This window comes from Streptopelia decaocto, assembly GCF_964273445.1.
Source record: "Streptopelia decaocto genome assembly, chromosome: 1".
In the NCBI taxonomy this organism is placed as follows: domain Eukaryota; kingdom Metazoa; phylum Chordata; class Aves; order Columbiformes; family Columbidae; genus Streptopelia; species Streptopelia decaocto.
Window position 1 is genome coordinate 76664410 of NC_138663.1, and position 21633 is coordinate 76686042.

At 40.4% G+C, this 21633-nt stretch overlaps 2 protein-coding genes across 3 annotated transcripts in view; one reads left to right on the forward strand and one right to left on the reverse strand.

The window, feature by feature from the left end:
* Window positions 1-5558, reverse strand: part of IRAG2 (inositol 1,4,5-triphosphate receptor associated 2) — a gene marked incomplete at its 5' end in the record, with an annotated part of 38689 nt that extends 33131 nt beyond the window's left edge. Inside the window, 7 exon segments of the mRNA XM_082044394.1 lie at window positions 219-336; window positions 1479-1637; window positions 2615-2693; window positions 2774-2850; window positions 3071-3251; window positions 3950-4060; window positions 4964-5558. Of these exon segments, the coding sequence (XP_081900520.1) occupies window positions 219-336; window positions 1479-1637; window positions 2615-2693; window positions 2774-2850; window positions 3071-3251; window positions 3950-4060; window positions 4964-5558 (1320 nt within the window).
* A 9901-nt stretch (window positions 5559-15459) lies between these two features.
* Window positions 15460-21056, forward strand: SPX (spexin hormone). Of its 2 annotated transcripts, XM_082052334.1 has the most exons (6): window positions 15460-15608; window positions 16531-16611; window positions 16747-16804; window positions 17853-17915; window positions 18551-18637; window positions 20909-21056. In XM_082052334.1, the coding sequence occupies exons 1-6, from the start codon at window positions 15603-15605 to the stop codon at window positions 20965-20967; spliced, it is 354 nt and encodes a 117-aa protein (XP_081908460.1). In that variant the 5' UTR covers window positions 15460-15602; the 3' UTR covers window positions 20968-21056. The 2 variants fall into 2 exon arrangements, with proteins under 2 accessions (XP_081908460.1, XP_081908461.1); XM_082052335.1 differs by lacking the exon at window positions 18551-18637.
* The last annotated feature ends 577 nt before the right edge of the window (window positions 21057-21633 follow it).

The following is a 21633-nucleotide window of genomic DNA, read 5'->3' on the forward strand; positions in this document are numbered from 1 at the left end:
GTTTTCTTCCTTGTAACTGACAATAGCTTAAAGAAACTCCCATGCAAAAAACTTCAGTATTTTTGTAGCACTAAGAAATTACATTTCAAACATCTCTAAAGAGCCTCAGTAGCTCAGAGAAGATCATACTGCTGATTTTTACAGGCTGAGCTGTCACATCATTGTTACAGTAAGGTATAAGATACTGTATAATATAAGCTAAGAAATAAGACACCTACTAGCTGTTTATTCTGGCAGAGAATCTGCTGCCTCTTCTCTTCTAACAGGTTCAAGTTGTTTTTTGCTTCTTCTAGTTCTTCTTCCAGTGCTTTGGCTTTCAGAACAGAATGCTGGATGCTGCATGGGAGAAAGTAAATCCAGAGAAACTTCAGTGAGTTACTGCTGGTCATTAGGTAAGCTTGAAATACCAGGAATAGGATTTTTAGAAGCCACTTATTCTTTGGCATAGATACTTAACAGAAGAGCCACAATGAAGTTTAAGCCCATCATTTTTGTCCAGTAAGTAAAGGCTCATGGACTTATGCTCTATTTATCACCCTCTCCTGCTCTCACAATAAGGGATGAAACCCCAGGCAGACATAGCACCTAAGACAGCATGCGTTTGTTTCCATCCACCTAACAATCTAGCTTGTTACCGTCAAATATATCAGGTTATCTAAGCAGATAAACTCATCTTTACAATACTTCGTTGTCAGAAGTTACAGAAACAATTTAAGGGTAAGCTCTGTATCATTTTCTTATCCCGATATGATACCACAAATAACATATATTTAACCAACAGGCCAAGGCCCTTTTGTTGGCTAGCTCTAGGCTGCAGGGCACATGGTCCAAGCTGAGGACACACATCTCATGCCAGCTGTGCTCCAGGGCTCCTGCCTTAATCTCCCCAGAGGATATGAGGAATGGTTTGACAGTTGGCATAACTGTATCACATTGGAGTCAATTGGGTCAGATGGGCATTGTGAACTCACTAGGTTTATACTCTTGGCATTGATGGGTCCCCCAGCTGCAGCACTGTTAAGCTGGCAAGACAACCCTCTTTAGCTCCTCAAGGAGCAAAATAACTCAAATGTGCTCATCTCTGTCCTGCTTGGGAACAAGTGCGTGGTCTGGGACTGGAAGACTTCCAGGGCGTGGCTGTTCTCCTGTTAATATTAAGCTTTATTAAAATTATTATTATTTTTAAAGATTTGTTTTGTTTGTGCTTTACTCCAAGATTTTGGCTGTGTGCACATTCAGCACCTCACACCGCAAAAGCCAGGTTATGAGATGAATGACTGATTTTTATAAGAACCAGAAGGTACAAAGCAGAACAATCAGGCAGGAGGGTTAAATATTACAGATACTACATTAAGTCAAGAAAGTTGCCATCATGAAGCACCAGTGAGGCTAAAAGCATAAAGAAATCTGGACCACTTGGAATACACATCTGCCCATGGCCATTACACTGTAGACCATATGCCATGACAGTCTCTGACCTTTTTATTTGTTGCTGCAGATCCTCGTTATCTGCCAATAGCTTATTGTTGGTCTCATCCACAGCTTCCAGTGTGAGCTTCAGCTTGTTGTTCTCTTCCTGAAGCTTCTGGTTGTTGTACTGCAGATCCGCAACACAGGTTATCAAGTCAGAAGTCTCCCTGTTCCAGTGAGAAAAGCGGAAAAGATTGAGAAAGGTGATTTGATCTAATTCAGACTTTTTGAAAATCCCGATGCCGTGCTGCACTGGTAAGAGAGGTGAAAGAAGAGTCCAAAGAGCACTTGAGGCACTGAAGCGTACAGTCATTTGCTCTGCACAGATATATCAGATCATCTTCACATCAGTTCTCTAATTCTGTGGACACCGTGAACTGCTTTGTCTTTAAGCACTTTTTTTTAATGCTCCCTGCAATTAAGATACTTTCATGGTGATATAGTTTAAGCCTTTTTTTAAATCACCTCTTCGGCCAACGCTAATACTTTAGCGTTAACCCCACGATTTCTAGATGCTTTCTTTTCCCCAAGCCATCCCCCACTTATGCCTTCAACTGAAACTTTGAACAAGAATCACCCTTTTGAGATTTTGAGAAACAATAGGGCAGCGTCAGAAGGAAGATCTTAAGATTTTTGACTGTACATAAAATGCAAACATTATCTTTGAAATTTCCGGTGTTGTTAAGTGCTTTGCTATTAACAGAATCCAAACCAGACTCATGACTACAAGAAAACCAAACCCACCACACCACAAAACCACAAACACACCACCCAAAAACACAAGGACCAGATTCTTCAGGAGATAACATTAATGTTCTATCGTCATACACCTGAAAACTTGGGGGAAAGGAAGGAACCAGTTTAAATAGGAAGAGAAACACCTGGTAAAACTGACCACAGGGAGTTAAAAAGGCAAATAGACACAGAAGGACCAAGATATCAGTAGGAAAAATTATTAGTGTGTTTAAGTCTAAGCAGCAGCTGTGAGGAAGAACACGATAGCATCAAGAGCTGGTGCAGACTGAGGTCAGCATTAGAAACTCTGCCAAGCTAGTTTTCTGAAACAGTGGTTCTGAGAACTGCTCTCAAGTAACTCAAAGCAGTAGTACTAAATTTCAAGAAAGAATTGCTTAAATAGACTTACATGTCTCCTTTAGACACATCGCCTCCAAAGGCCTCCAAGCTTCCTGATGTAACATTCATCCGGAAATGCATCTTTTTTGCTGAAAGAGGTGGGAAAATTTGGTTATAGAGTAAGGAAGTGGAGTTTTCTTGAATCAAAATAAAATAAAATTGTATGCACCTTCTGAGGTGGTTTTATGCACTTTAAATTCCAGGTCTTCCATGCTTGTCATTGGTTCCTCGGTGGCACCATCTTCCCTGAAACAAGGAAATATCAAGAGTCACAAAATCAGTTTGACCTTGTGTTGCTTACCAACTTGGTTACATTTAAAATCTTTTAGCCAAAACCCACACTGTGTTCATGGTGTCCTGATACTATCTCTGTTCCAGAGTATGGGAGGCACGAGTCACAGAAGAACTTTCTACTCTCCTATTTTCACAGAAGCTTTTACTAGATCAGTTGACAAAAATCTATTACCATTTTCTCTTACAGTCTTCAATCCACTCTTTCATGATGGCATGAAACGTTTCCAGGTCAATGGAGATATCTTTGTGATCTGGGTCAAGCATGTTGCACAGCTCTTCAAGACCACTGTCTTCTGATCCCCGACTAGTTGTATGTCTCAAATAATCAACTATCTGGGAAACTGCGACTTTTCCTAAAAGAGATAAAAGGTTTCCATGCACCAGACTCCAAAGTCCAGTAGGCTGTTGTAAAAAGCTGTGGAGGGGCAGGCTACTGATCTGTACTAGTTTGTATTCAATTGGCCTTGAGAGCTGTACACAAGTAACTGATCCTGGAGTTCTAGTGTGACCTGGAAAGAAAGGGTTTAGAGCTTTCGCTTGGCTTTTCTAATACAGAAGCATGAAAGTCTGGTTTACTAGTTTCATAGACTTCAGTTTAACAAAGAACAAGCTTGACACATTCACTATGCTACTACTTTCATGTCTCTTATCAAGTCAGCCAAACCCTCTGACTGACATTATCTTACTCTGCTACACAACTCCTTTCTCTACCACTTTTAGTCATATTTGAGGTGAAACTCAGAGGAATTCTCTCTTCCTCTGAAGTTTCCCAAAGTTCTCTTTTCTAAACAGGGAAAAAAACCTAAAAGAAATAAACAGGCATTTCCAGTAAGGTTGATTGCTAGAAGCATGTTTCTCCTCTACTTTGTCTGCACTAACACAGCTGGTGGGCAAAGGTGGAAGGTAAGAAACAGGCACTGTGCAAGAGGCACAGACATTTATTTGCATCTGCCACACAGATTGCTGTGTCTCAGGAACCATAACACAACCTCAGCCTAGAAAATGTGTTGAGAGGAGAATAAAGCAGAGCAATGAAAAGCCACTGGCAAACCTGTGTGCTCCAAATCACATGCAAAGAAGATGGAGGTCAGTAAGTCTTCTTCATGGATCAAGCTCCCATCACACATGTTGCCAACTTTGCAGCCCAGTGACTGCTTCCACCCTAGGAAGAATGTTTTTGCCCATCCTTATTTGCTCATAGTAACTTTCATGCACCACAGCTAACTGCAATAGTATGTTTGCAATAGCACAAGCACACATAGCATATCACAGCTTGATTGATATATTTTTTTTAAAGGTGATTAAAAAACTTAAACCTAACCAAACCTCCCTTCCCCCCACCCAAATAAAAGCAGAGCTTTTACCACCAAATAACAGCAAGAACTATTACAGCTGGAGCCTCTGAGTTGGGAACTGGTTTATGCATCTATTTCTACCCATGCATGTTTGGCAACTCTGGCTATTCTTTTGCATGAAGTAAGTATACAAAACAACATTTTAAGAGGCCAGCTGTTTCTTTCCTCACCCCCTCCATACATATTGTAGAGTAATCATCATGGGCAGATTAAGTTAACAAAACAATCCCCCCCACCCCCAAACAAACAAACCACCAACAAACCCCACAACACACACACACAAGAACCCACCAAAACAAAACCCCCACCCAAAAACCAAACAAACCCCCCCCCCCCCCCCCAAAACCCAAACACACCCCAGGAAAAACAACAATAACAAAAAACACCACACACCTGACCTTAAATATCTTTCTGTATTAAAGGCAGACTAAATGAATAGCCAAATCTCCTATCCACAAAAAGGAACTAACAAATTTGAAAGTTTGACTTGACTCATTATTTCCTTACTTTTTACATTCACATTAATTTTTTTAGGAAAAAAAAAATATGACTTTACATTTTATTCAGCTCTTCTTACAGTCTTATTAGATTTGAGCGATTCTAAAAATCTATTGTTTCCAGTTTAAGTAGTGGATAAGTGTCATCTGTGTAGGCTGAATGTTCATATGTCTAGGATTTTAGACTGGGAGGGTTTTTTCCAGGATTTTTACCTCTTTCACTCAAAGGCAATCTCTTCAGTACAGGAGATTGGATCACAGCATTTTCTGACTTTTTATCAGATGTGAAGAAATACAAATTTGGACTTGATGTAAGATAATTCTGTTCATGAGGTACATCTTTAGGTTCAATATTTGATAAAGCACACAGCTTGTTCTGGGTAGTAGACTCTCCAGTTCTGAAGTAGGATGAAGAACAGGTCTCCATGGGGCATACTGGCATCCATGAGTTGCTGGATCTCTCTTCACTTTTAACAGTTGTATAGGTAGCATTTGCAGAACAGGATTCAGAGATATGCCCGAGACAAGGTGACAGCAACTGCAAGGCTGCAGAAGAACCACTGTCACTGCTGGGACTGGTCAAGTGTGGACCAGTACTATAATGACTTCTAACAGTTCTTTTCTTCAGTATTTCTTCTAGATTTTTTTTGGTATTGCACTGTGGGCTGTCAAAGTCCCGGGACTGAAGTTTTGGTATCTGCAAAGTAGGGTTAGAGACCTGGTCCATCATTTGAATAGATTTGATCTTTCTGCATATACTGTCTACTGGGTTATGATGTCGCTTGATAGCTCCGTGTTCTGAAGACATTATGAATTCCCCTCTCTTGCAAAGTATCTGGAAAGAATAGAGACAAGACAGGAGAGTCAGGATGATCAGCATACACATATTCTTTGTGCTAGTTTTTCCATTTAGTTGAGAACTCGGAGCTTTGGTGTCAAGTGTTTTGAAAATCCTTGGTCCACATACCAGCTGTGACAGAAACCTCCAGTCATGATGTTTAGTTCTCCAGGGAACTAGAAGTGACGTGGATTTAGAAAAGGTAGGGAAGAAAGAAAGAAGTACTTTCTGAAATCTCACTGCTTATTCTTAAATGCAATAACCATGTCAGGGGGTGGAGAAGGGACAAAAATAAGAACTGAAAAACTCCCTGCAACCTAGCAGCTGACTATCTTTTCAGATTAAAGGAAGCACTAAACAATATTACTCAGACCAATTTATCCCAAATTGTTTGTTTGTTTTGTGTGTGTGTGTGTGTAAGTGTTCATTAAAGAGGAACAAATCTCACATAACTTTTGTAATTCCCATTTCCGATTACATTTGTGGCATGTACTTCCTTCTCTGGTTCCATGGCTTTTTGCTCAGGTCTAACAGCAACAACTATCCAGATATTTACTAGAAGTATTTCCTACAGCTACAGACATTATCAGTTTCTGATCTTTTTCTGTGACCTCCCAGTCAAACCCTGCAGCCACAGCTACACAAGTAGGTTGAACTATTCTGAGCCTGCATCTTTCTTGAAACCACCTCATGACAGGTTTCAGAAGCCAAGATTTAAATGAAGTTTACTTTCAGGAAATTATTAGGCTATCTTTTTCTTTGTGGGGAGGTGAGAAAAGTGAGTGCAACAAGAGATTCAGCATTTCAGGAGCCTACAAGAACAAAAACCAAAACTGCAGTTGTTTCTCATGCTAATTAGCCACAACTGCAGCTGTCACACCTCCACACATGGAATTACCCAAGAAACATCACCAATAGAGGTATTTCAAGTTCTATTTTTATTTTTATCATCTATTCTCACAGACAATATTTTAGAAGTTATTTCCAAAAAGACAAGCATGCATGTGGCCAAGGCATAGAAGACGCATTTTGGAGGCACAAAGCCATATTTCAAATGGGATATCTGTCTCTACCTTGCAACTTGCAGCCTTCTCCTCTCAACTGAGTAGCTGGGAGCTTTCATCTGACTCCACCCCACTGTGGACTCTGCTCACAGTTCCTCTCCCCGAAAAAGAGCATCTGCTGGAACATCAGCACCGAGAAACAAGATCCACCAGCCAGTGTAACCCAATGAACGGGATCAGAATTGAACCGAGCTGTGACAGCCATCAGCAGCTTGACTGAATCTTTGTCATTGGGGAAAAAAAAAAAAGAGGGTAACAAGCAATAGTACTGGAAATTAGCTGTGGCATTTAGATCACTGTAAGAGACATATTCTTTAAATAAGCAAAGGCACTAGATAAAGCTAGCTGAACCTCCCAAGAATCAGATTTTAAGTGAAATTTTGCACCCAATATTGCAGCTGTATACATGCCTTCCACCACTTTATCACTTTCAACTCCTCAGCTCTAAGACTACATGGTATTTCTTCTCTCCAGAAGATTGTATGCAGTCTTAAAAAATGAAACAACAACAAAAACAACCCACACACCACAACAAACCAAAACAAAAAAACACCAAACAAAACACACAAAAAACCCAATACTTGCTTTGAATTAAGAAGCAGGGAAGCAGTCAAGAGTCCAGTGTAGGTTACCTACATAACATGTACAATCAGAAACAACAGTCCTCAGATCCAAGATTAGGCTGGCTGTGAGTAAAATCCATCAGAATAGTACAATCACAGACCAGACTTGTGTTAGGGGCAAAGGAATAAAAAGAAAAAACAACAACAACAAGCACGAACAACCAAACAAGAAACAAACAAAACCAAACGAATCAAACAAAAAAACCCCCCAAAAAACCCCACCCAAATCAACCAGCTTTATAACTAGAGCCCACAAGGTGGTGTGTGTATGTGAGAGGGACTGACATGGTTGCCCACAGGGACAGAACACCAAGTTCCTTGAACCTGAAGGGATTTCCCCTGCATAGTACAAATACCAACTTGCCCTCAGAAGGATGTAGACTTCACTGAACTGTGTCTTTTTCCTCAAGCTGTGCATCAAGAAACAAAATGAAGCAACCTTCCCCTCCCCAAGAAGTTAGCTCCCAGCTTTTATTTAGGAAATAAAAACCAGTTCTTTCCTCAAAAACAACAACAATTTGCTTCACTAGCATTTAACACAGGAGTTGCCACCTGTATAATCTTGTAAAGTATTATTAATCTAGATTGCATCAGACATAAATAGTCAACATTTTACTTCAATTGGTTTGTTACAAACTTCCTGCATGCCAGCAGCTTGGCTTTATATATGCATAGTCAAGATCTCCATGTTCATTTTTCTACCATTGTCTCTGTAAGTAGTAACATTTACCTTAATGAACATGTCCTTAGCCACAACAGTACTTAAATAGCAACAGCAAGAATCTCAGAATCATTTTAGAGAAGACACTGCTTCTTATTCCCATAGTCGATTTAAAAGATTTACTCCTCAAAACTATATGCTAGGAAGTTGAAACAGTCTCCTATATTAGAGATACAGGATGTCTTTTAAAAGAAAAACTTAAAAACATTGCAGTTAGATTTAAGTATGTTCTCTAAGCACACAAGAGCAACAACAAAAACCAACCAAAATCCACAAACAAACAAAACCAAAAAAAAACAGCCCAAGACCTTATACATACAAGAGCATGTAGAAAAATAACTTCTATTCCTCTCCAGTAGGGATGGCACAGGGTGACCAGAGCTGTTTTAGCTGTTCCTCTAAGGAGGAGTGTTTGACTGAACTTTAACACTCAAACTAGCAGAGGACTCATTTGCTGGAAAATCACTTTTACAAGGCGCACCTGTTTCTGCCCATCACTCCAGGGGCAACGAGCTGCAATGAGGTGCAAATCAGCCATCAGTCTCCAGCTTTCTAGCCCTTCTATTAGTTTTTCCCATGTCGCTCCTGCAGCTGTCAAATGAATTGCCTGGAATTTCAAGGCATCCTGAAGTCTCCCTGCTATCCTACCCTTATGAGGAAAATAATGTATAGCTCACTACCGTGTTTGAACTCAGGTGCCTGGGATGTTTCTTGCTTCCAGTAGCAGAAGAACTGTCATTTTTCCCACCTACTGCAAACTTTCAGGCAGGAGCAGATCTCTCCTAGCTTCTGCTGTGACAGTTTGAGCAGAGAATCCAGAAACTGTATAAATTTCATAGCTGTTCCCACTTTTTAAAGGAAAGCAAAAGGTGAAATGTCTTTGTCTGATGGTATACTAAAGAGTGCCCATGTTACTCTCTGCTCTGCACTTGGTTCTGTGAGCCAAAAAAAAAGACTTTTGCCTTTGGGACTGTTAACAAAATCCTCTTTTTATTGTTAAATTCTTAAACAAGATTTGCATTTTAACATTGCTGATCTTTAGGTATATGCTGTACAAATAACTGAAAATAGAATAATGTTGTTGAGGGGATACTAGTGCCTGCCCTGTACCTACTAGCTGCACAGCCCATCAGATTTCTCCAAACACTACCACAGGCTATTTCAGCACTCATAGAGGGGGGCAAACAAACAACAAAAAAACCCAGACACACAAAACAGAAGTGCTCTCACAGGTACTTTGTGATTAAAACCCAAAATGTGGAAGTGAGCTGACATCATTGTTCCCTGTTTTGTTGGAAAACTGTTAAATAAAAGTGAAAACTTGGCACTGTCATCCAGCAGTATTACCAAAACCATGGAGTTGATGCAATCAGATCATCTAGTCCAATCCCCCTGCTGGAGCAGGAACACCCAGATGAGGCTACACAGGAAGGTGTCCAGGTGGGTTTGAATGTCTCCAGAGAAGGAGACTCCACAACCCCCCTGGGCAGCCTGTTCCAGTGCTCTGTTACTCTCATTGAGAAGAAGTTTCTTCTCAAATTTAAGTGGAACCTCTTGTGTTTCAGTTTGAACCCATTACCCCTTGTCCTGCTGTTGGTTGTCACCGAGAAGAGCCTGGATTCCTGTTCTCTGCGTGGTGGGATTAAAATACATGCTATTCAAGGGTAACGTGTACCTCATATTCAGTATGCAAGGGCAAATATTGAGGACAAATGTTTTCAAAGTTTAACAAACATTAACACAGCAGAGTTGCTAAGTTACTTGGTTTGTCTTGAGAATACTGCCTGGGGTTTCCTGTTCGGCATTTAACGACATTTTCCTTTACTTTATGTATTTTGCATATAAATATGTGCAGTTCTAGATAAATGTATCAACCTCTCCCCATCACTTACGGTATGCATGAGCAAGGAAAACCAACCTAAAGGCCACACATTTTATGGACCGTGCTTGCAGAAGTTGGGTGCTTTGTCAGGAACATGGAGCAGGCTGTTCCAGTCTCTGACACCTGACTGTCTGGTTATCATGCTGTCTCTCAGTGTAACGTGCCTTTTTTCCTCTCTCTGTCCCCTGTTTCCTCCATTCTGTCCACTGTTGACAACAAAATATTGGCTCAGGAGAAGCAGCACGTATTTCTTGCCCAGCTCCGCGGGTAAGACTCTGTGACAAATATACCACTCAGCCAAGAGGAGAGGACTGCATGCATAAGACTGAGCATAGTTCGTATCTTGCTAGGTAGCTTCTTGACAAGGACAAAAATCCTCTTTGCCATGTTCATGGGGGTGGAAGAAAAGGTCAGATGACTCCTTGGCCTTTGGTACTTCTGTCATTACAGAAAGGTATGTTCTGCAAGATGCCTTTGGTAGTACCTGCCTGTCTGAAGAGCTGTACAGGTTCTGCTAATGTACTTTGTAAATGTCTATGCTTAGATGGTCAGGTCTCTTTTCCAGTTTGCAAACTGGAGAAAACTGCTTTACTGTTTTGTTTGGTTGGTTTTTTTGTTTGTTTGGGTTTTTTTTTGGTTGGTTGGTTGTGCACTTTTTTGTTGGTTTGGTTGGGTTTTTTTGTTGTTTGTTGGTGGGTTTTTTGTTGTTGTTGTTGTTGTTTTTTGTTTTTCCCTGGTGTTTGCCACAGACTTGTCCATTACTGAAAAACATGTTGTGCCATCCTACGGCTCACTGAACTTCAGAAGTAATACCTCTTTCTGTGATGTTTACACCTTGCAAATATTTATGGATGTCCACTCTTTCCCAATACTATTAAACATGCCTTGATCCATGTGACATATTTAACTTTTACTCATAATTATCCCTTGAAGTTTCTTTTCTTTCACCAATACACTTCTGAGAACAGTAGTGCCTGAACCTGAATGCAGTATTGATCACACTTTGCTCAACAAAGGCTCTGTTACCTCTGTTGCATGAGGCATTTACATGATTTTCTACAGCTTGTTCTGTACCTCCAGTAGTTTTTAGTACAGTTCTTCTCATACAGTCTAGAGAAAAGAAGAAAAGCAACTCTAGGAACTATGCAGTACCACTGGAATCAGGTCACCTGACATGATGGTGCTGAATGTGCAACAGTTAGACAAATTTGGGGCCAGCAACTAATGGCCTCTGTAATCATGCACCCGGTTTATGTCAGAGAATATCCCTTCCCTTCAGAGCTGCACCATGAAAACACAGCTTCCCAAAGAAGCTGGAGATGTCCCTGCTCATTGCAGATTGAGTTGGACTAGATGACTTTTAACTAGATGACTTTATAACCCGAACTATTCTATGATTCTGTAAATTAAGGCCTATTCTGAAAAAATAATACTGACAGACATGTTTGTGTGACATAAAATGTATTGACGGATTGCAGATAAGGTACGCTCAGGCATTAGGTTTTACAAGGTGAATACGGAACTTGAACACATAGTTCCCCCTAGTTCAAGTGGCATGTATGGGGTTAAAGTCCAGAGTCATGTTTGAAAGATCACAGAAAAACAAAAAACAGGCCCAAAAGGAGATGTTAAGAGGTCATACAGTTCATCACTATGTTTCTGGGCAGGATCAGTTTACCAATGAGTTCTAAGAAGGTGCTGGCTAATCTATTATCTTCTGAGTGATAATAAATCCACAGCCTCCCAAGCAATCTATTTGTATTTTACTGTGCTACTGTTAAAAAGCTTACCTAATTATCTAACTCAAATCCCTTTACTGCAAATTAAACACAAAATTCTTTGTTTGAAATTTCCTACTTTGGAAAGTCTGCCATGATAGTTCACAGCCTTTTAAGATGCTGTGGTTAGCATGTATGAGTCAGAACTAGACTGTGCTAGGGGCTGTTCAGATGCCAGACAGAAGTGAGATGTATTTCTCAAATAGTTAACAAACAAGCAGGGCAGCAAAAAGGAAATAAGAATAAGCACAAGAGACAAAGGTCATACATCTTGGGAGGTTTATAACCTGACACTATCAGAATACCATATTTGCTGATGTACCTACTGGCCACCTACACACAACAGCTACACCTTTTTCTCCGAAGCAAGGAATGGACCACTGGTGTCCTTACCATAACTTTAAAAATAGACAGGCACAATACCATACCCTATATTTTTAGGGCAATATTTGGGAAAGTACGTGGTTGTGACGCAAGTCGGTGATGTATGTTTGTCCCCACTAGTTATTAATAAAACTCTACCACACAAGAAACTTTTTCACCCACCTCAGCACTGAACTTCAAGCCCAGGAATTGGCTTGTTATCATTTACAGTGTCAGGATAAGCAGCCTCTGCCCTTTAGATCATCGTTAAGGATAAGAATAGGTTATGTTCTTTCTAATAAGGGGTCCTGCTGCTACAGCAGGCTTCACTTTACTTCCCTCACTCGGGGTATTGATTAGATGCCAAAGCCACTTCCTCATTTATGTGAATCAGCTGAGAAATGGCAGGATTGACAATGAGTGTTTCACGTACAACTCATCATCCTGAAGTGCTGTAGTTTTTTAGTGTGTTATGATCCATAACCCAATTATAGGCTACTTCATTTTTCAAGAGTACAAGCTTACATGTGGCCATGTACATTTACATGGGGGGGCAGGTTGTGAATGCAAACACTTTCAGTACATGCATTTCCTTCCCAAAGTATTGCCTCCTGTTGCTGTTTGCAAATAAATCATGTCCCATATGCCATCTTGGAAGTGATTAGATTTCTGGGAAGAGTGAGATGACCACCTTCTCATAGGGTCATTACAAAAAAGACCTATGAGGGGAGAAGAAAAGACTTTAAATTTAAATTAGTAAAGTGGAATTGACAAACCTGGAGTTCTTTGTTCCAAGTGCAGACTTCTTACAGATTTCCAGGGAGGTGTTTTTGAAAGATATATTTTTGGAACACCAAAGCAACTTAGACTTACTGGTAATAGTAAAAATAAATGGATTTAAGGCTCTAAATCAGAAAGACACAGAGAATTTAAGGGGGAAAAAATGGGAAAAGAAAAAAAAATATGGAAATTCAATTTGGGACTGGGTTCATCCCACCTGACATAGCCTGTGTAAAATGCTGTCTGAAGCCAATGAAGAGACACAAACGTCTCCAGAGGGGAATACAGTCCTTGTGTCTTAATGCTCTACACTGTGTGACCAGAGAGTTCTCTTTGAAGTCCTGTTTCCCCCCACTCTGTAAGCGTTCCTAGTCAAAAGCAATTAGTGACATTTTAGGTGCTGTAGGGATTATCTGCTTTTCCACAAGTCTTGTGTCTGTTGCATGCCCTGTGCCACACACTGAAGTTCCATGTGTATGTCTCAGGTGCCCTGGATGGCCTTTGGGCAGCATAGCCTGTCTCTTTCTACAGGTTGAAACTAAACACTTCACTTTTAGACACCTTAGTGCCATTGAGACATCTGATGTTACAACATGAAACCCATCTAATTTAAGAGGATGCTGTCAAGGTCCTTCATTTGCTGTTGAGCTGATGGTGGCCCAACGCTGCAATAATCAAGTTTAGGTTTTGACCTGTCTGATTCAGCTCCCTGCTGCCCTCCAGGCAGCCTCAAACAAGCCCCGGTCTCTACAAGGAGGTGACTGGAACTCTGGCAATACAGCCAGGTTTGGAAGAGGGAGCAAGACTCCAGCGACACCAACTCAAAGCAGCTTTGCAAAGTGGTCAAAAGATAAGAAAAGCTGAAGTTGTCTTTCTGCGGTGTGGTAACAGCATAAATCTTTCTTCATGCTTCCCATTCCCTTCCCCTTCTCCCCAGTTCCAATGTAAGTTGCTGAGCTGGTTTTCTTCACAGTTTATTTTGCATTAACTTGTCTCATTCCAGTGTCAGGAGAACCAGGGCTCATTTTCAGTGCCAAACACATTCTGTTTTTTCAACCACAAGGACAAGCCTTGTGAAATGATAGCAAAAGTAGGGGGTTAATTTTCACAGGCTAAGTTGCATGTTTTGATTCTGGCCTGTGATCTGTGCATAAAGAGAGGCTCTAAAGTAACTCTAGGAAAGAACAAGTGAGTAGCTTTATCTTTTCCAAGCCTCTGCTTGCTAAATGTCTCCTGGATGCAATGCATAGCCCCCTTCTAAGGCTAAGGGTTAAATGTCATCAAGAAATGTCTCTGATCTGTCAGAGCAAGAAGAAAAGAGCAGGGAAAATGTAAACTTCAAATTGAAGTAGATGCAAGTAGAATCCCTTCTGCTGGCTAGGGTGCACCGTGGCATGGCCTTTTTAAAAGGATAGAAGTATAATAGCAGCTCACAGACATAACAAGAGCTGCATGAGGCCAAAATCTGAACTTCGCTCTCATTTCTTGCATCTGTATCAGAGTGAGCTGCAGCTAATGCCAGTCCTGTATGTTCAATGAATAATTCTGTCTGGCATGAGCAGAAAACAGAGCAATATCCTGGCAGAAACAGGAGAGCAATTGCACTTTCATTAACAATGTGCTTCAGAGTAGTCTCCACAGGCACATTATGTCAGGGAAAAGCTCATGATAAGCCTTACCAGTGCCTATCTGCACAATCCTCACTCAGATGCCACATACAGGAGCATGTATTTGTCACACATACCTGTATTTTTGTCACACCACAGGCTGGTCGTGTTAGTAAGACTGCTGCAGTAAACTTTCTGTTGGCCAGCCTTGTAATCAGAGAATTTCTAACTCCCTGTTTTCTTTGCTTCCCTTTCTACTTCCCTCTCCCATCTCACAAAGGAAAAAATGAAGGAGAGGGAAGTTCTGTACCCTTACTACAGAACCAACAAGCCTAGACATCAAGGATGATTAGATCTTTGCCTGAGGACCAAACTCACTATCCATGACTGCGATGAGCCCAACAACCACTTAGAAGTAGGTTATGGAAATGGCTTCTCTGATTCCCACTTTCTGCCTTTCTTCTGTTTACTGCTGCACCGTTTGACCTATTTAAGCCCATGATCTGAGCTTTTACTCCAACCAATCCATGAGACAGAAAAGTGTTTCTGACTATGAGGGCTTGGGGATTTTTTTAGTGGTTTGTTACTCAGCTTTGTAATTTTACTTTTGTATAAGAAAATTAGATAAAAGAGATTGTTAGAGAATCAAACAAGAAGCTGCATCTTCTAAAGGTATGCTAGGAATAACCTCAAGCTACCAACACTGGATAAGTCACCTTTTTCTTGATGGTGGCATATTATGACTGGAGAATAGTTTGCTAACTTTTCCAGCTCCCACAATGGATAGCAATCTGATATACGTTAGATTATTCTAGGTAAACACTCATCATCCATATTAATACCTGCTTCTGGCTGTGGTTATCAATCATCTAGCAAGACGGATGACGTACTGCAAATGCACAGGGCTGATGCTCATGCATTCAGAAGATATTCACCTGGCTAATGGGGTGCATCTCCAAGTGTATCCATCTTTCAATCATTTCTCTGACTTCCTGCAAGTCTACAGGTTTCCCTCAGGAGTCATCAGACCTTCTACTTCTCCATCTACAGGGTTGACAAGAGATCCCTTTAGACTCCTCCATCCTACCACAGAAGGGGAGGGTACCTTCACTCTGAAGATTTAAAAAGGGAACCCCAAACCTGTGGGAGACATTATCCCAAGAAAAGAAGACTGAAGATTTGCCACTGAACTAAGTATGAAGGTGAGTGACATTCTTTTGGTATGTGGGAAACATTTAGCTTGCAATTTATACTTTTTCATGTGAGTATAATATTCAGGAACTGGAGGGGGGATTAATAATTCTAACTTTAAAATAGTCTGAGAGGAATATATACATAGTTCTATTCAGTGGGCTTGAAACAACTGCATCTAAAAAAAACTATAGCACAATGTGCTCTCAAAAAGAGGATGAAACAGACCAATGCGAATCATAACATTAAATGCTGTCTGTTGCCCATCACTGTTATCAGTGCATGAATAACAACTTGGTCTGTGAGAATAAAGAGATACAACTTGTTCACAGAGGATTCATGCTCAATGCTTTCATTTGCATGTGCTACATCAGCGAACAAACTCCAAGAATCAAACCCTTCTCGTGACATGTGTGTGATCACAGTTGATGCAAATAGGATGTTAAGTTTAAAAACTTTATTTTCCTGAGGAAGTAGTGATCCGTTCTCCTGGCTGGTTTGTTGGTTTCTTTGGGATGGCAAGTCCACTACATTTGTGTGTTGGCTGAACTCTAGCATTCAAGGTTTGGTTAAATCAAGATATACTTTATAATGTCTTTCCCCCTCAGTTTGTAAATTACTCTGATTTCTGGAGGATCTAATGCCCTTGTAAATAGAAGCACAAAAGGTGCTTGCCTCAATGGCAGTTCTCACCAGTATGGAACCTTATAATGAATATGAGCAAAGAGAATGAAGTATGTTTGATTTGACACTCATCCTCCCATCAGATGATTGTGTATTGAAGCTGAAATATCCACTGAGCAAGAGGAGGTTTGGCAGCAAGACAGGGAAAAAGGAGGGACTGGAAGTACCCTCACATTTAGATTTTAAGTTGAGAGGATCTACAGATCTGGAAGGCTTTTCCTGCACGTCATGGTTCTTTGTTGTGCACAGGGACTGCGCAAACTGACAGCCCCCGCAATGGCACTGTTCTTGGCAGCGTCCTTCCTGTCCTTCTCCTGGAGCACACCTCAGGTAAACAGCTCACTCAGGCTGAATGTGCAGCACCCATGAACCTCACAGGTTGGTGCTGTTTAAGTATTTGTACCAGTTAGTAATGGCATGCAACATTGATGTATGTCTTTTCTCCTTTTTTTTTTTGGCAAAAAGGCTCATTTCCAAAGGAGAAACTGGACTCCTCAGGCTATGCTCTATTTGAAGGGTGCACGTAAGTCATAAGTTCTTTCCAGTTTGGGGAGATAACTTTCTCTGCCACTGTATTATTCCTAACCTATGGAGGCAGAAATTCTGAGGCCTACAGGGATGTGCTAATTGTTATTTCTTGTCTCTGAAACAGTGGCATTGCCAGTATTATTAGTGGTTTTTTAAGGAAATCAAAATGAAGAAAGCAAGTGTTGGAAGAAGAAAAGGAAAACAAAGTACTGAAAATTTATAGAGTTTGAAGCTTGATTGTAGACCCTATAGGGAAAGGAGTATCCTTATCTGAAATAACCTTGAAGGGAGCTGAAGACACACGGGGTATAGTTATCATTCCTTTTTCTCCCTCAGGCTTTATTAAAACATCTCCTCAAGCCATAGGAGAACACACATTCCTATTACAACATCTTGCGTTAGAATTGGTATTAAGACCACAAGCAACATCTTCTGAGAAGAACTTGGATGTCAGTGTTATCAATATTGTGGTGTTAAGGTTCTGCAAATGACCTTTTGAGTTTCTATTGTTAGACTAGAGTTAAAGCAGCATTAAATATAAAGACAAAATTTAGAGCCAAAGAGAGATTTTGTTCTTTGATGCAAACCCACAAAATTTAACAGAATAATTAATTAAAAAAAATGCATAGGGAGTAATGAGATTTTATTATTCAAGGTTTTCTTCACAGAAATATCCCTTTAAAAGGCAATACTTTATAGTCCAGCAAAGAGACAGAAGGCTCTTGACTGCACAACAGTTGAGGGAATTGTGAGGAAAAGACAGTAAATTCCTTCCTACATACAGTTACTACAGCAGGTTAATACAAGAATGAGAAGTGCTGCAACACCAGTTCTATCAATTGAAGTATGTCTTGAGTGTTCCTGTTCAGGATGGGCTATTGCTGATTTGGAAGGACCCCAGGATGGACTTATGCGTCCCATTTTACACTTGTGGAAGCATCGCTGTAATTTTGTATTTTGAAAAGACTGCTTTAGGGATTGCAAAGTTGGAATTACAACAGATACAGGAGGTTGTTTTCACCTTTTTCCCACGGCTTTTGTAGAGGGACGTCGATTCATCTCAGATGAGAGCCAGCGAAAGGATCTGTATGACAGAATGCAGCTTGGTAAGTACATGTGCGCAGGTGTGTGTAACGTATCAGTCTTTATGGGAGAAATATGTGGAAACTGGAGGGTGTTCTCCTGGTATTACATTGACTGTAGCAACGGAACTCCCTTTTGTTGGTTCCTTCATTCTGAGAAGAACATAATAGACACTGTCTGACTTTCTTGTGCACCTATGTGACTTCATTTACATAAGTGGTGTTCCAGGCTGACCTGTCTGCTAAGCGAGATTATTATCAGTGCCTTTAACTTTATTTTTCCTCTGGAAATATTCAAATCAATTTATCAATTGTGCTGAACTGACAAATGGCAAAAGTAGACAATATTAATCCATGCTAGACAATGTTTCTGGAGGAAACAGGATTTTGTAGCAAAGTGAGGAACATACGAAAAAAATAAAATGTTCTTTTTCCTTTCAAAGACACTTTAAAACAGCCTCCTTTTAAAAAAGATTGTTAGACTCTTCTGTGTTAGATATTTATCAGGCTGAATTTGAGCAGAGAATATTATATAGAGAAAGAGACAACTATTTTTTTTCCCTTCGTGTCTCTAGTAATAGAGATAAAAAGCAAAGAACAAAATAAATAGATGCTAGTGAACACTAACAAACCATGCTTCTCTGATTTTATTATTCTAGAAACACGCAGCCAAAACACAAATCCTTTATCTCTTTCTGAATCTGCAGCACTGTTCCTTAGTTCCTTACAGAAAGCACGAGAAGAAGGTAAATGCATGTTTTGTCTTACCCTGACTTTTTTAAACAGGGTTTCTCCATATTTAATTTACTAACAATTTAGTAAATTGATCTAAAAATCCTGGTTTGAAATGAGGTGTGATTCCACAGAGTGCACCGTGTTGGAGTGTACATTTAGACAGTGCATACTGTATTAGGATGTGCATTTACACAGATTAGAACATGAATCAGATAAATGATAGTAGGTAAACTATTGTATATTCAGCTTCAAATTTGCTTTTCAGATTTTTATTAGTTTAGATTCAAGTGAAAAAATATTTTGAATTGAATTTACCAAAACAAAACTCTATTGGGCCTCCTTTTTCTGCAGAATATTGTTTGCTTATGAAATGCTCTTTCCTCCAATGGCTCTTACATCCTGGTGGAAAGGCTTATAAGAATCCTGAAAAGCCCCAGCAGGAGAGCTGTGAGATTGACATCGGGCTCCTGAGAGCTCTGTTGCTGGCACAGCTGACAAGGGGTCCCAATGCCATTTAGAGCCAGATCCCTGAAATATCCTGAAAAATCCCCAAATTCATTCATGTGTTCCCAGCCCCCCAGAGATACCGTCTAACCCTCCTGTCTCTGTCCCCTCACCACCTGCTACGTGCTTCCATTTCTCACTTCAGAACCTCAGAACCCACATCTCTCTTTCACAACACCCCACAGCAAAACCCAGCTAAATAACTCATGTTTCCTCATCTCCATCATGCATATTGCACCCCCTTATGTAAAGGATCCCTGCCCTGTGCTCCCCAGCTCCCTCACCCTGGTATAGCTCACCCTTCCTCCCTAGACCAGCTCTTCGGCAAAGCCATTACCCTGCAGCCCCCATCATCTGACACAAACATACAGCTCACCAGGCTGAGACCCTCATCGATGTTGTCTATGTCCTCTGTCTTTCTACCTTTCTCCTCTTCAGGTACATAGAATACTTTTTGGAAATGAAGCTGGGGACAGGGAGCTTGTAAAAGGAGGACACACCCTGCAGTGCTGTGGAGACTCTGTGCTGTGCTCAGGACCCTGGGTGCCAGGGAAGCCGTTGTAGCACATAAGAGCCCAGGAGTTTGTCTAAGTTATGCTCTTCCCCCCCTTTGGTTCAGGGCAGGGAGGAACAGAAGGTGGCCAGAAGCTACCTTTGTCTCTTCTTGTCCTGGTTGTGAGTTCCTCATTCAGACTCTTAAATTCTGCCGTCATGACAGGAAGAAAAAGTGCTTTACTTGAATTAGGAAATGTGAAGTAAAACCCTAGTAAAATACAAGGTAGTTTTATACCTTTGACATAGTTTACTGCTAAGACAGCTCTATTACTCCCTAATCACTTTTGATGTCATCAACAGTGTATAGTAAATAACTGCCTTGCCATTGCTGTGATATCACCTCTCCTTAGCTATCTAAAGTTTGCAGCTTTCCTGAAATGAAAAGAGGGTGTGAGAAACACCTGACAGAACTTACCTGGTGTATGTATAGATATACTGGAATCACAGGAGTATTCTTCACTCCCTAAAATCTCCCACTGTATGTCACGTAGTGTGCTCATCTCTCTCTTCCCTCCCCTGGCAGAACTCTGCTAATCCCAAAAATTCAGTGTCATTTTCACCGAGAAATGCAGAATTAAAAATAAACATAGTGCTTTGGACAAAATCTATGCAAAGTTCTGAAGATAAAACAGTGAAACTGTCATTTGTGTGCTAACAATAAGAGAAAATCCTCTGAAGTTCACCATTCATGAATTTTAGTGGCATTTTCCTGCCTGCTGTTGCTATTGCATAGGAGACTGTGGACAGTAACAGTCCTCTAAGGAAACAGGTGACGTATCTGAGAGAGCTAAGCAGAACTGGCAGCTTATTTGAAAAATAATCTATGTAAAAACATTGCCAGTAGTGAAGAACAACACAGTCAAACCTGGGTAAGCCCTGCACTTTCAGAAGATCACTTTTATGTGATTTTAGAATCCACTTGACTGAGAGAAATGTGAAAATAAAGAACAAATACATTATTTTCTTCTGCATGAAAAAATTGTGCCTTGTACTAAGATATTTCTTTGGACGTGGTTTTGTCTTTGCTCCTCAGCAAAAAGAAAAATTCTTACATTTAATATGAGAGAAGGTATGATTATTTCTACAGATGCAGGCATGTCTTAGCTAAGCAGTCACATCACACTAGGCCTGTACGTGAGACACACCTATCTTGTGAAAACTTTGGCTGACTGAACTTTCCTTTATATACAGCTTATTTTTCCCCATTGTGTCTTGTCTTACAGCTGAAGAAGAAAACAGAGATCACCCTGTCCACTTGACAGATACTCTATCAAATTGGTGAAATATTTCAGATTTCTTTAACATTTGTATTGCTTATACCCTGAAATCATGATTTGTGTAAAACAGAGTATTTCATCCATCCTCACTTAAGTTCCCAAAGGGTGACATATATACTCATTGTGACATTTTGAATGCAAACTGAATAAACGTTACTAGTTCAAATAAGGAAATTATTTGTAAATTTTCTGCCTTGTTTAGACCACTTTGTGTGTGCCACACAAAATTTAAAATGCACTGTACCATCTTACCTGAAAAGATGAATAAAACTTTCTTTCTGGACAACTACTTCATTAAAAACAATTTTTCAGTAGTCTTTGGGAAACTTTTTACCACCTTCCATCCAGCTGTATATGGAAGCCTTTTCATCTCTAATAAAAGTAGATTCCTTCACCACTTCACTGCTGGTCCTGCAAGTTACTGATGATCAATAAAGTCAGTGAGATATTAAAACAATCTGGATCTCTCTGACTGCAAAGGAGATGATTTTTTTGTGTGTGTGCAGACATATGTGACCACAGAGAATAGGCAACAGCACTTACCTAGACCTCTGTGCTGCCCCGGTTACACGCATGCAGAAATATATACTCTGAACAATCCCAGTGAGCAAGTCCCACCACATAAATACAGTATGGGGACAGGTCTTACAGGGTCAGGCCCTCACTAATGA

What these genes read in the sequence shown, in the direction of transcription:
- SPX (XM_082052334.1), top strand. An exon ending in GTATGACAGAATGCAGCTTG is followed by an intron (nt 17,916 to 18,550) that starts GTAAGTACATGT and finishes TTATTATTCTAG; the next exon opens with AAACACGCAGCCAAAACACA. An exon ending in ACAGAAAGCACGAGAAGAAG is followed by an intron (nt 18,638 to 20,908) that starts GTAAATGCATGT and finishes CTTGTCTTACAG; the next exon opens with CTGAAGAAGAAAACAGAGAT.